Raw genomic sequence first — 14909 nt, forward strand, 5'->3', positions numbered from 1 at the left:
CAATACATTAGCCAAGAAATTACACACAATGAAAATACCTCTCACAACTGAGGAATCTGGTAACTGCTCTGGCGCGGTAACAGCATACACGCACTCTTGTGGCCTCTAATCAACCTACTCATCTCTTAGAGTATAGGCCTGTTGTACTGACTAAGCCAAAGTGGCTCCCTGATTAGCTTGTGAAATCTGAATTGAATGAGCCTACTGGTGGCTCTGAGTTTGCCTCGACCCTGATACGCCAGATACGCCTCCCAATTGAGGGCAAGCTCTTCTCCTATGCCCTAACTGACCACACTAAAAACAAGTAAGTCATTGCCCTTTGTTCTGAGACTGACTCTGAGATTGGTTAGGTGGTGGTGGTGGTAACATCTGCTGCCCTCCTTCGTTTTGTGGGCATGAAAAAGCCTTGTGACTCGGTTGGCCACACTTGAAACACGAAAAATTACCCGGTGCATTCTTCCCCAGGCCTGCACTAGGCAAGGGAAAAGTAGATCTAGATTGTTGTGGTTGGGACTGGGATGAAAAAGTGCCCCTGTTCTTCTTACTGGGTCTAAAATCTCCTTGTGGCTCTTGGCCCCTAGACCTCGAACCTTGAAGTCTCTCCTACTCGGCCTGCATAGTAATCTCTACATGTGCCGCCGCCTCCACAAGACAGTCATAGTTTCGAATCATATTTCTGGCAACTTTGAAAAAAAATTTAGTTCTCAACCTCTTCTCAAATTCTATCCAACGACGCTCTTGCGTTGCCACCAACTCCGGTGCAAACTGGGACAAACTAGTTAAGGCTGCCTCAAACTTGGCCACAGATAGGTTAAGTTGCTTGAAGTCTTGAAACTCTTGTCTCAATCTCTCCCTAGCAGTGAGAGGTAGATACTTGTCTTGGAAAACAACCATAAAGGCTTTCCATGTCGGCTCTACTCTACCTTGGCGTACTTCCACCATTGGCCCGCATCCCCCTTGAGGTAGTAACTCGCTAGAGTCACTCTTAACTCGTTATTGTCGATGTGAAGCATCTCAAATGTCTTCACCGTTTGCTCGAGCCACTCATCCGTTTTATTGGGCTCGAGGCCACCATGGAACTTATCCAGTTTGGCCCGCAAAAACTTTCTAGTAAGAAAACTGACTTTTGTCTCTACAGCCTTTTCTCGGGCTTGGTTCTTCGCCCTCAACAATTCATTAATTCCCTCAAAGCCCATGCCATTTCTTGGGCTAAAGCCCCCATTGTGGCTTGACCCGCCTGCTTCAGAACCTCTGTTTGCCCTACTTGCTCGGCTATATTAGCTTGGCCAGCTTGCTTGGTTGCATTAGGTTGGCCAAACCCTTCCTCTTGTACCGGAACCTCATGGACCAGTACTTTATGTACACCTCAATGAGGCCTACCGCGTCTCCCACCTCTACCACCACGGGCTTGACCTCTTCCTGACATCCTAATTAAGGAATAAAGTAAACAATTTAGCACACAAACTTAACAATTTTATATATATACTTCTCCACTATATAAACAAGTTAGTTTCACTCCACATAAGCACTTAGTCACGTAAACACATACTAATTATTCCTTTACGATGAAATTCGTCCCACGAAATACCGAGAATTCTTAGTAGAACGAGTATTGATCAAGTACCCTTCTAATAAGACCTCAAAAAATTTAATAGGCGCGAACCATAACCCAAAAGTCCAGCCCCATACCCATCTAGTCATATAACCATGTTATCACATAGCCACAAAATATACAACATCTCTTAATCATGGGAAATGTACCCATTGTGGCAAAACAATCACTTCCCACGAGCCCTAAGTATTCAAACCAGGTAGCTTTGATACCAAGTTCTAACGCCCCAAGAAAATATGCCTAATAAAATACGTCCACCACTGCTCTCTACAATAAATAAAAGTGAATCTCCAACACTGAAATACATAATCATATGAGATTTACAAAATATTTTTGCATGCAATTATACATTCAATGACTTTAGTGCATGAATCTATAGCATGTAAAACATCCAGTCAAAATAAATAAATTCCCTCAAGGGGCTACAAAGTTCAAGGCTTAAGCCCGGCTACACAAAATGGTTGCTCGAACCCATACAAATATAGCCCTTGGCTTGCAAAAAATATGATCACAACAAAACTAGAGCCTTGTGCTCTCAACATACACATCCACGCCCTTAGTTTGGCAGAATCACTACATCTTTTCCTGCACAAAATCCCATAGGATAAGCATAAAGCCCAGTAGGAAATTCTTAACAAAGTATATACATTTTATACAATTCTCACACAGTGAAATGCATATGCATATGCCATGCCATGCCATGCTTTTAACAGAAAGTCATGTTATCATCTTCTTTTTTTTTGAAAGCCATCATGCTCAATGAAAACTTGAAGATCTAACAATTTAATCATTTTAGATCAAGTTCAAGGGGCGGTAAATACGACTCAGGTAATTCATGGGTTAGTGTATTCAAGTAGGCATAACTAGCACTACTAAACCCCCCACTTTACCGGTAGCTAACCGGAAGGCACATGGTACCTCCTCCGCTTGTGTTTTCGGTCTTTCATCCTAGACACTCAGGCCAACTTAAACAATTTTCTCTACACCCCCTATCCGGACTTACCAATGTATTTGCCCTAAAACACTTCTATGGAATTTCATTTCACACACATTTCACTTTTAAATGCAAAATTTTCAATTCTCAATTCAAAACTTGTAATAACCAAATGAATTGAAGTGTCAATGCAGCATATAAAAATACATAGTAATGTCCTTCCATTTTCAATTCTTCCATACAATTCTTCCCATTTTGGTCACCATTCCCATTTCTCTTTCTAGAAAATTTCACAAGATAAACATATATACTCATCAACCACTATCGAGGAGCAACAACATTCCACATTTCATTCATTTTCATCAACTTTATCGTTTCATGACTATATCAACATTTAGAGCAACAAACTTCCCACTAATTCTCATGTCAACATTTGTCATAATATTGATCAATAATCAATTTCATAACATCACCACATTTTCTCAAAATTTTCCAAATCTCTAGGGTTTCCATAAACTAGGTTTTCCTCCTCATTTTGAAAGAATTATTTCAAGCTAACACTTCTCTACAATAATATAACTCACAATCTCAAGGATTTTTAGAAAAACATTATGGAAATCCACCCTTAAAATCATTCACAACACATGAGCCAACATCAAAGTTTCCAAACTTCCCAAAAAGTTCCAAATCAACATAATATGGCAAATATATATATATATATATATATATAATTCTAAGAAAATCCCTTCCTCAAGTTTGAAGAAGAAATGAGATGAAACCCTCCAAAATCAATCACTGTGTTTGGTTTCAGTTTTCTGGATTAAGTTTTTTGAAAATTGACTTTTTTGATTTTTGTGTTTTTTTGTTTTTAGTGAATACTTTTTAAATTTTAAACATTTTTTTTTTTACTTTTTTAGATGCACCTTACTTAGATGTATCTAAAAAGTAAAAAATTTGTGAAAAAATATTTTAAAAAATTAATAAATACATAAAAATACAAAAAATGTACTGAATTTTTGTATTTTTTTGTATTTTTGGTATTTAGTGAATTTTTGAAAGATTTTTTTTACAATTTTTTTACTTTTTAGGTGTATTTATGTTAGGTGTCTCTATAAAGTAAAAAAAATTGCTTAAAATATTAAAAAAATTCAGTAAAAATAAAAAAACACGGAAAATAAGAAAGTATAATTTTCTGAAAAGTGTTTTGGAAAACTGGAAACCAAGCAAGGTGAATAGTGTTGAAACTTGATCTCCACCGCACAAAATGTAACTCTTAAGAAGTTCTCTAACTTTAATCAAGGAACTAGGGTCAAAATGTTAATGGATTTGGAGAAATCAATGATTTTGTGAGGTTTGGTGTAGGAAAAGTAGAGAGAAGGAGGAGAAATGTGTGTTTAGAGAGAGAGAGAGAGAGAGAGAGATGATAAAAAAGTGATATACACTCAGCCCAAGAAGAATGAAAAAATAGATTTTTCAGACTCAGCTTTATTTTGCAAGTGCGGTACCCCCATCCGCACATGCGACTTTCACCCCCGTACATGCGGCACTCTCTCTCTCACCTCTTGCCGCACGTGCATATAATGTAGTAGCCAATCCATAATTTCCCTTCCTCACCGCACTTGAGGCCTAACTTCCTGCACGTACGGCCCCTCTTTCACACGTGCGGCCCTGTCTCCTAGTTAGAGATTTTACTAGCTACACTGAAAAAAACCCGGATCCAACCTCATGCCTCCCGAAACATGTGAAACTTGACACCACAATAAATAAGAACAAGGATTTTGAGAAAGGTTTCCAAATGCAACAAACCCAAACAGTTAACAAGACTTCAAGTTAAACTTGACACCCTAACAAGGGTAAACCCAACATAAATAAAAAAGGAACGAGGCAGTTACACGCACTCGGTCATCACATTCTGTTGATCTGTTTTGTTGGTAGAGAATTTTCTTTGTTGTTGTTGAATGAATAGAACAAACAAATTCCATTTTTGGCAGATAAGAATAAAATTTGAATTGAAAAGATAAAACAAATTGAACAGATAGGTCAAAATATGTTTAAAAATTAAATAGATAGGTCAAAATAGGTTGAAAAAAGTTAAGCGGACGTATATTTGAATAAATAAATGAAAAAAAAATTGAACAAATTATAAAATTTGGATAAATATTTGAACAAATAAGGGAAAAATTGAACAGATAGTCAAAAATTTTGAATAGATAGGAAATAATTTGAACAGATAGGGAAAAAATTAGATAGATAGGAAAAAAATTTGGACAGATAGTCAACAAAATTTAATACATAAAAAAGGCAACAAATAAAAGGGTAAAATTGAAAACAAAATGTCCTTTAAAACAAATAAAAGGACTTCTCACAAAACTATTTTATAAAAGGTGGACCTCTCACCAATAAAAAATATCTACTAGCCCTAATGCCTTCTACATTTCTTAAGTTGGATTTTTCAACAATTTTCTCAATTTTGTATTATAATTTTTTATTTTTTAAAAAGTAATTTTGAAATTTAATAAAACAAATTTTCAATTAAAATTGAAATTTGGGTCAAATTAGCCCCATATGAGCCAAGCTTGCCCAGAGACCTGTTAGCCCATGTTTTTAAGCACATGAGTAGGTTCTGGGTCTTAAAAATATAAGATGGGCCGCTTTGAACCCGATTTATTATTGATTGGTCAAAATTTATGGACATGGACTTTGTTAATGCATTCAACTCAAAATCAATTGAATATGAGTAAAGAGAGGCCCTTATCACGCTAATGTTATATCGTTAGTTATTTACCTGAATAACACCAATTGGTCCCACATAAATTGAAATTAAAACCTTGGAAGAATAATAAATAAACGAAATTGATAATTTAAGTATGAAATAAATAAGATTGTGATAAAATTATAATTAACTCAGAAATAAAAAGAAGGGAAGTGTTTGTTACTTACCATTTTGAACACAAAATTAATGACCACAAAATAAAAATATTAGCTATGTTTTTTTTTAATCTTATTTAAAGAAATGTCAACATAAATTGTTGAAAAATCCATCCATGTGGGGTTACATATAATTTAGTTCAAAGTTTAATCTTTTTTAGTGATGAGGACAAGTGTTGAAAATCAGTAGTGTCAGAAAAGTAGCCGGCCAGTAGCGGCGTTGAGGTGAATAAATATGTGACATTGAATAGATAGGTGAATAGGTAAGTGTTGCATGTACAGGTAGGTGGACATTTGAATATTTAGTAGGACATATAGTTGCATTTTTAACATATATCTATACCAATTTTATAATATTTATTGCATTTGTTACAGAAACTTTAAAATAATAATTATAATTTACTTAAGAAAGATTGTATGAGTATGAGTGCAGCTGAAGAACCATCCATGGTGGAGTTAGACAGCACGCTAACCATAGAAGAAAAGATTGGCAAAAAATACATTATAATTATAATTATAATTATAACCTTGTATTGGAAAATATTACACGATTTTTCAATGATTCTTTTAATCATATATTAATTAACACTTCTAATAATTTTATTGTTGTTTAGAAAGATAGTGAAAATTTTTATTTTTTCTGTCAACTTTATTAAATGACAAAAATTTATGAGGGTATTTGAAATTTCCATAACCACAATGTACGATCTATATTTGAATCTAATCTGAGAGATAATATTTGTGATTTATCATATTTTTATCTATATAGTCCTTCAAGTTGCAATGAAAATAATCTCCAACATATATGTTAGAATAGTAGAGAGAGAGGAAATATTATGTATTGTATTGAATGAATTATATTGAATGAATCATACACAATAGAAAGTCGGTATATATAGGCTGAGAAAGAATATCCTACTAGAAACCTAACTAATCTAACTATGGCTATTCCTAAATATATTTAGGAAATCAATATCTAATATATCTAGGAATACCACGTATACATTAACATCCCCCCGTGGAGTCCACCATAGGTTCCGTTTCAATTATGTGAACCGTTCACCTTTTAAGATTCATTGAGTAGAATATCCATGTAAAATATTAAGATGGTCGGATATCGATAGTCATATATTTGAATCAAGTTTATATTACAAAAAATAGATAATTATTTTTAAAATTATAATTGTCGTCTATTTTTTTAAAATAAATATGATTTAAACATATAACTACCAATGCCCGATTATTTTGATTTTTAACATGAATATTTTACTCAATGAGTCCAAAAAAGTCAACGGTTCAAAATACCAAAATCGGTTTCAAAATGGGCTTATCCAGCTCAAACACTCTCTCAAATTAAAATGACAATTTCAAAAAAGCCAAACCCATTATAATTTACCGAATAAAGATGCATATGGGTGCAGTAGAACCATTCATCACGGAATTAGACAACAACCTAAACCATATAAAAGACCAGGTAAAAAGACATTATTATAAGCTTTGTATTAAAAATTATTAGACAATTTCTCAATCACTCTTAATTATAAAAATATGTATGCCATGCTAGCTTTGTCACCTCATTTCAAGCACATGGGCATTGAAAGTCCGATTTGCTTATAATGACAAATTCAAATCTATTGTTTAAGTACTTGTTTGATGGGGAATTTTTTTTAAGTTTCCTAATATTAAAATTTTATAGGATAAAGGACATACAATATTTTCATAGTGATTGGAATCCCTCAATATTTTTCTAGAAAAATTTTGATCCAAAAAAATTTTGATTCAGAGAAATTTCAAAATACAGAGAAAATTTAGACAAATTTCCCTATGTTTTGAAATTTCTCTGGTTTAAAATTTTTTTGGTTTGCTGAATTTCACTGATTTTCTCAAAAATTTATTTATGATTTGAAATTTCTTTAGTTTGGAATTTTCTAATTTGCTTAATTTCACAGATTTTCTCTGTCTTTTGAAATTTTCTGTAGATTGAAATTTCTCTGATTTGCTCACAAATTTTCTTGTATTTTGATCAATTTTTTTTGATTTACTCACATTTTTTTTTCTACATTTTGACCAAATCAAAAAAACATCAAACATATTTCGGCATAACACATACAAAAAGCTTGTATATATATTGATGTATTCCTTATCAAGTTACCTAAATGATTGCAGCTTCTAGGTGTCTTTCTCTCTCTCTCACGTAGTGATGATGATATATGTTTTGTACTATGCACTACTACTTTTATTAAGTAATATATCTCCCCAAGGTTTGGTCAATTGCTAAAATTTTCTCATTCACACAGATCATATATAGATAAAAGTAAAGCAGCCATTATAGTTTTGAGAAAAATAGAAAAAGTAATTAGCTCAAGAAATCAAAATACTAACATACTAGTGTTTGGACAGCAGATGTGGGGTGGCGGGAGTGGTGTCACGGTAGTGGTGGTGACAGAAGAGGCGTCAATGTGGGAGGCGAAGGAGGAGGTTACGACAGAGGACACTACAATATATAAGAGTTTTAGAGACCAAATTTTTTAGTCTCTAAAAGTGAAAATTTTGTTGCAAAAGACATTGATGGACCAATTTCTACCGTCGTGAGGGTAGTCGCTAAAAGGTCGTTCCGAAAAGTAAAAAACAAGCCTTACAAAATTTTGAAAATGTCACTAATAAATAGACTTTTAAGGACAAAATAATTTGGTCTCAAAATGGTTTAGTTTTTGAGACAAATTTTGGTCCTAAAAAGATAATAATTCATCACTAATGTTCAATTTTCATTGTTAAATATATAGTAACAACACTTTTTGCAATAAAAATATTTGGTCCCTAAAAAATAATTTTGTCCATAAATTTTAATCACTAAAAATTTAATTTTTTTGTAGTGGGAGATGAAGATAGAGATGAGAGAGAGAGAGAGAATGAGAGAGTGGGCATGATATATGGGTGTGGGTGAGGGACCTTAGGCTACAAAATATATATATATATATATATATATTATGGATCTCTCATATTATTAAAAGTTAGAGAGGGATGTTAGACTAAATATCCCTTATTTGATTGGACAAATTATAATATATAATTGAAATTATTAATTTATAAGACTCACATTTTACAACTAATAATACAAAAAATCACACAATTGGGATTATACATTTGCATGTCTATTGCAAAGCAAATAGACATAAGAGAAAATTATTTATCTCACTAATCCAGCTTGATAACCAATCATACTCTAATAGTTCCAAAGGCTAAACTTCTTTGTTATCAAAAGTGAAAATTTTGTTGGAAAAAATATTTGGGGACCAATTCATGTTGTCATCAACATAGTTGCTAAAAAGTTGTCTTGAAAAGTCAAAAAATGGATTTTAGTGACAATTTTAAAAATGTCTCTATTAAATGTGTACCTTTTGATACAAAATAATTTGGTCCAAAAAATATAATAATTCTAATTCGTCACTAAAAATATAATCGCATTTTTAACAACAAAAAGATTCAGTTCTTAGAGAGCCATTTTTTACCCAATTTTTGGTCAGTAAAACCTTAATAGGTTGTGGGAATTTTTATTGATATATTTTTTGGGGTAAAATACACTTTGCCCACTTTATGTATGGTCACTTTCCCATTTTTATCCGTAAAGTTTAATTTTTTCCACTTTAGCCTTTCATGTTTAAGTTTTTTATACTTTACTCCTAAAACTAACTTCTGCTCAAAATTACACAAAAAATGTCACGATAACTATTACATAATATAAAAAATATATTATTATATTGGGATTTGAGTTTGTATCAAAGATTTGAGTATATATATATATAATAAAGGAATAGGATCCCCTCCAATTCATATTTTGAACTGAAGGGTGCGGTTTGGACTTGTGAAACCCACTATGAGTTTCGTTTCGATGATCTAAATTGTTTTGCTAGACACTTTGTGTATTTTATCCACACAAAAAATTAGGTCAATCCAATGATTGTAATTTATTCAATTTATTGTGTTTTTAAACCAAAAAAAATGTATGATTTATTTTTAAAAACACAAATATTTTTTGTTAAAAAAATGATAAATTGAATAAGTTATAATTATTGTATAGACCTAATTTTTTGTATAGATGAAATATACAAACTATCTGACAAAATAAACGGCTCGGATCATCAAAACGGAATCCATAGTGAACCCCACGGATCAAAACAATGACCTCCAATCCATAATAAAATATTTTTATAAAATATTTAAAATATTTTTTGAAATAGAAAAGTCAATAGAAGCATTTCAATAAGCAGTTAGAAAAAAGATATTAGAAATGGATTTAGTTGTTGAAGAACCGTTCACCATTGAATTAAATGGTGAATGAGGAAAAAGGTTACTCACTGAGGACTTGGTAATTCTTCTCTCATTAGCATTGGAACACACTTAACGAAAAATTCAGCTACTCTTATCTATATTTATATTCAACTACTTTTGTCATCTAAGCCTTCGGCCCTAGGATATCATATTACATGATCATCATCTAAACATATAATAAAAATTAATTTGATAAAATAAATAAGCAAATAAATACATAAAAGATTTATCAATTTTATATAATTTTATCTTTGATCGGTAGAAATAATTTTTAAAAATTCAAAAAAAAAAATTTGACATTTATTTGTTGTCAAATTAGTTTATATTTTATCAAATTGACAACTTCGCCATGAAATTGAGCAATGGTATCTTTAATTGTCCTTATTTGGAACAAGATTCAAAATTTATAATCAACTGTGTCACAATTAAAAAATTAGAAATATGAATTCCAAACTATAAAGGCTGTTAGTATAATTCGCCCTCACGAAAAATTCAACTACTCTTATCTATATCCATATTCAACTATTCTCGATGGGCCATTTAATGCCCCAGTCCAGATGGTATCTAGCCTTTTTTCTATCAGCATTATTGGGAGGTTGTTGGGCCTGCTATATTAATTAAAAATGTTAGACAATTTCTCAATCGCTCCTAATTATATATTGTATATAGAGATGTATAGATACGTATGCCATGCTAGCTTTTCAGCTCATTTCAAGCAGATGGACATAGAAAGTCCAATTTGCTTTCCTTGGGAACAGTCTTAAATCCTTTGGAATATAATGACAAATTCAAATATATTGCTCAAGCACTTATTAGAAAGGGGTTTAGTTGTTGAAGAACAATTCATCCTTGCATTAAATGGCTGAGGACTTGGTAATTCGTCTCTCATTGGCATCAGAAAATATTTTATTAAAAATTCAACTACTCTTATCTATCTAACTCTATAAATAGACAGGCTTTCCATGTTTTGATATCTGTCTCCTCCATCAAGCAATTGGGCATAGACATTCCAATTTCCTTTCAAAAAAAAGAAAAGTACAATTTTGTGTTTTTTTGTTTTCAAGTGATAAAAATGGGCACTCACTTTATCCTTGTAACCATAGCCATTATGGCCTTGGCTTTCACACTAGTCTCTGCTTCAGACCCTAGTCCTCTACAGGACTTTTGTGTTGCTATCAATAACTCCGATGGTATATTTCAAGCTCATCTCTATCTCCCAACTTTGAGCCTTCCAAACTTAAGTTTTAGATTTTGAAATATGATTTTAGTGACAAAACTTATTCAAAGCAGTTGTATTTTGATGATAATCAAAACCTCATTTTTTTGGTTGGAATTATATATAGTCCATGTCAGTTTTTCATTTTGAAGTCAAATATTGATTGATTAAATATACTTTTTGTAGCGTAAATATATTTTTGCGTCGTAAATATGTTTTTGTGTCATTTTGATAATCAATATTTTAGTATTCAAAGTATTAAATATGCATTATATTTTGTCTCCCTCACTGTCATCGTCAATATTCAACATCAAAATAAACAATATTTTATGAACAAAAAATACACATCAGCTTAAAAAAAGGTTAATTACCCTTTCGGTTAGCAAAATATACGATATGTTTCATTTTGGTCTCCAACATTTTAATTATTTTAATTTGTAAAGCACCAATTTTTAATTTCTTAGAAGTCATTATTGTAACATTATTGAAAATTGATTAGTATTTATATAACTTCTTATTTCTTTCACCCAATCTTATTGAAGCACAACTCCATTTCCTTTGGATGCAGTGTTCGTGAATGGCAAAGTCTGCAAGGACCCAAAGCTTGCCACAGCTGATGACTTCTTCTTTACCGGCCTCCTTACTCCTCAAAGCACATCAAACCCAGTTGGGTCGCAGGTAACACCCGTAAACGTTATGCAAATACTAGGCCTCAATACTCTTGGCATCTCCTTAGCTCGCATCGACTTTGCACCTTATGGCCTCAATCCACCCCACACACACCCTCGTGCAACTGAGGTCATCGTGGTCTTGGAAGGTACTCTTTACGTCGGCTTCGTGACCTCCAACACTGACAACCGTCTCTTCACAAAGGTCTTGTATCCAGGAGATGTGTTTGTGTTCCCACAGGGTCTCATTCACTTTCAATTTAATAATGGAAAGACTAATGCAGTAGCTCTTGCTGCCCTAAGTAGCCAAAACCCCGGAACCATCACAGTTGCTAATGCAGTGTTCGGGTCAAATCCAAGGATTTCTGATGATGTTCTTGCCAAGGCATTCCAAGTGGACAAGAAGGTGGTAGACTATCTTCAAGCTCAATTTTGGTGGCCCAGCAACTAGAGAAAGAAAGAATGGAGAACCTATGAATCTATTATTTGTTAAACTTTAAAAAAATATGATGCAATAATTAATAATTGCCTTGGTTGTGGATGATATTCTTAAAATTGTTTTCCTATGATTTGACAATAATGAAGTTTGTTAGTAGTACTCTCTCTCTCTCTCTCTCTCTCTCTCTCTCTCTCTCTCTCTCTCTCTCTCTCTCTCTCTCTCTCTCTCTCTCTTCCCTTATATAATGATGACATTCTCTTGATCTTTTTCTAGGCTCCCTATTGACATAATGATGACACTGTTGATATTTCTCTAGGCTCCCATATCAAACTTTTGGTTATTGTAATCTTCCAATTATTTTTGAGCAAATTTCATTTTTACCCCTATACTTTCACATGATTTTCAATGACACTCACAGACTTCGAATAATTTCAATTTTACTCCCATAGTTTTTGAAATTGTATCAATTTTGCCCCTGCCATCAAATTTGAAACGGAAAAAGTTAAAAAAAAAAATTTGTATTTTGGCCCCAAATTTTAAATGATAAATGCAAGTCTACCCTTTCATACCCGAACTCACCATCTCTCCTCTTTACACCTCTACAGCTTCGTTGGCCACCACTATCGGCGGCGGCAGCTAGGCCTCCTCCTCCCTCAACCATTGCAGGGTTTATGGACTAATGGTGAGAGTTGTCCAGGTCCATTAGATCTCTTTAGCAGTAACCACAGAGTGAATTCAAATTGCAAATTAACTTCCCAAATAACTAATGAGTCAAACACAAAACACAGACAAATACAAAAGAGAGATATAGAGAGAAATACACAAGTAAAACAATATTGTAATGTTTACTTTAAAGGTTTAAGCTAATGAGCAAACTCAAAAAGCATATCTTTAGCCTTCCTCAGCCAACAAAGAAAGAATAGTGTTACTATTGGTGTTGGTGCTGTTCTTATTGGAACCCTCTATCTTTCTAGTTGAAGAAGGCTTACTCAAAGCGCTAATTGGACTAAAAAATACTCATCCCTAACTCTTACTCCTCCCATGAGAAAGATGTCTTACCGCCATTGGTGTTGCCACCGTCTTGCCACTCATATGATTGTTTTCTTTAGCTGAAGATGAAATCCAGTGAGAAGATGAAGAAGTGATCATGAACCCACTAAAAATCCTACCACATTTGACTTTCTCTTTCATACAATTCTGTCCACCACCACGACGGTGGAGATGGGTGACTGTAGGCTTGCCTTCCCTCTGATACTCAACTCACACGAAAGTACAGTCCCCAAGCCTAGTTGAGATTCACTCGAAAAAGTCCTCAGAAAAGCTCATGTTTCTACAGCCAATAGATCTAGATCTAGAAGCTTTCCGATCAAACGCAACTTGATATGGGCTTTTATTCTCCCCCACTACCACAAACTCCTCTTTCTTGTTCGCCGATCTATACGAGCAAGATCCAATTGAAGAAGCCTCTACTATTGAAGATGCCTCTACTATTGAAGATGATGTGTAGTAAATCTCTTTACAAGCATATGAAGAACTCCATCTACAATCCACGATATACATATACATATATAAATATATGTGTGTGTATATATAAAGAGAGAGGAGAGAGAGATAGAGAGAGAGAGAAGGGAAGGGGGCTTACACTTGTGCTATGTTTTGTATTCAAAAGATGGTGATGATTTTGTTGTGAAAAGGGAAGAGGGATACGGAAATAAGGGTGGTGAAACTGCGTCTTGGTGATCTGAGGAGAGTAGAATAAGGGCCAGACAACTCCCATCTTCAGTCCATAAATTTTGTAGTAGTGGAGGGATGAGGGGGGTTAGCCTGGTGGTGGTGGCTGGTAGAATTGTAGAGATGTAAAATGAGAGAGGGTGAGTTTGGGTAGGAGATGGTGGGTTTGCATCTATTATTTGAAATTTGGTGCCAAAATGCAATTTTTTAAACTTTTTCCTTTTCAAATTTGATGGCAGGAGCGAAATTGATACGATTTCAAAAACTTTAGGAGTAAAATTGAAATTATTCAAAGTCTAGGAGTGTCATTAAATATCGTGTGAAAGTATAGGGGTGCAAATGAAATTTGCTAATTATTTTCGACCTAGCATTGGCTTGACTCGACTGAACCCTAAAACATATGAGTTGGGCTTAGGCTAAAGAATATGTATTCTAGGCATGGTGGGTGTTTTGAGACCTGACCCAAAACTCGACCCATAAGACCATCCCAAAAGCCCACATTGGACCCATATACACAAAATAATTGATTTTTTTTTTTTATCTATTCCCCGCGCCCCCTCCATCTTACGTGTATGAATATATGCATTTTTAGTAATAATTTTAACAATAAAAAACTGAGTGTCTAGCATGCCAGCTATATGAAACTAGTAATTAAATTTCTATGAGATTAAGGATGCATACAATTCAATAACATAATCATAACATATGTAATTTTGTATTTCAATAAATAAAGATTTAAAAAAAAAATCATGATTCAAAAAGTGACTATAGTTGTTTTAATGTATTTCAAAATTTTGTATTACAATTCTTTACTTTTTAATAAATTTGGAATTTAATAAAAAAAATATATATATATATATGAATCAAAGTCGAAACTTGCATCAAATTAGGGCCATATGAGCCAAGTCTATTATTGACCGGTCAAAGTTTGTAGACGTGGGCTTTGTTAAAGCATTCAACTTAAAAATGAATTGATTAAGAGTGGAGAGACTCTAATCACGCTAATGTTGTACTATTAGTTATATTCATGAATATTTCCAACTGGACCACAT

The 14909-nt window shown here is 33.3% G+C and overlaps 1 protein-coding gene across 1 annotated transcript; it reads left to right on the forward strand.

Moving 5' to 3' along the window:
- The first annotated feature begins 10765 nt into the window (after positions 1-10765).
- On the forward strand, positions 10766-12285 carry LOC145793120 (putative germin-like protein 2-1). Its single transcript, XM_082875705.1, has 2 exons — positions 10766-10993; positions 11588-12285. The coding sequence occupies exons 1-2, from the start codon at positions 10876-10878 to the stop codon at positions 12136-12138; spliced, it is 669 nt and encodes a 222-aa protein (XP_082731831.1). The 5' UTR covers positions 10766-10875; the 3' UTR covers positions 12139-12285.
- The last annotated feature ends 2624 nt before the right edge of the window (positions 12286-14909 follow it).

Source organism: Camellia sinensis, chromosome 6 (genome assembly GCF_055761805.1).
Source record: "Camellia sinensis isolate YWXY chromosome 6, ASM5576180v1, whole genome shotgun sequence".
NCBI classification, from domain to species: domain Eukaryota; kingdom Viridiplantae; phylum Streptophyta; class Magnoliopsida; order Ericales; family Theaceae; genus Camellia; species Camellia sinensis.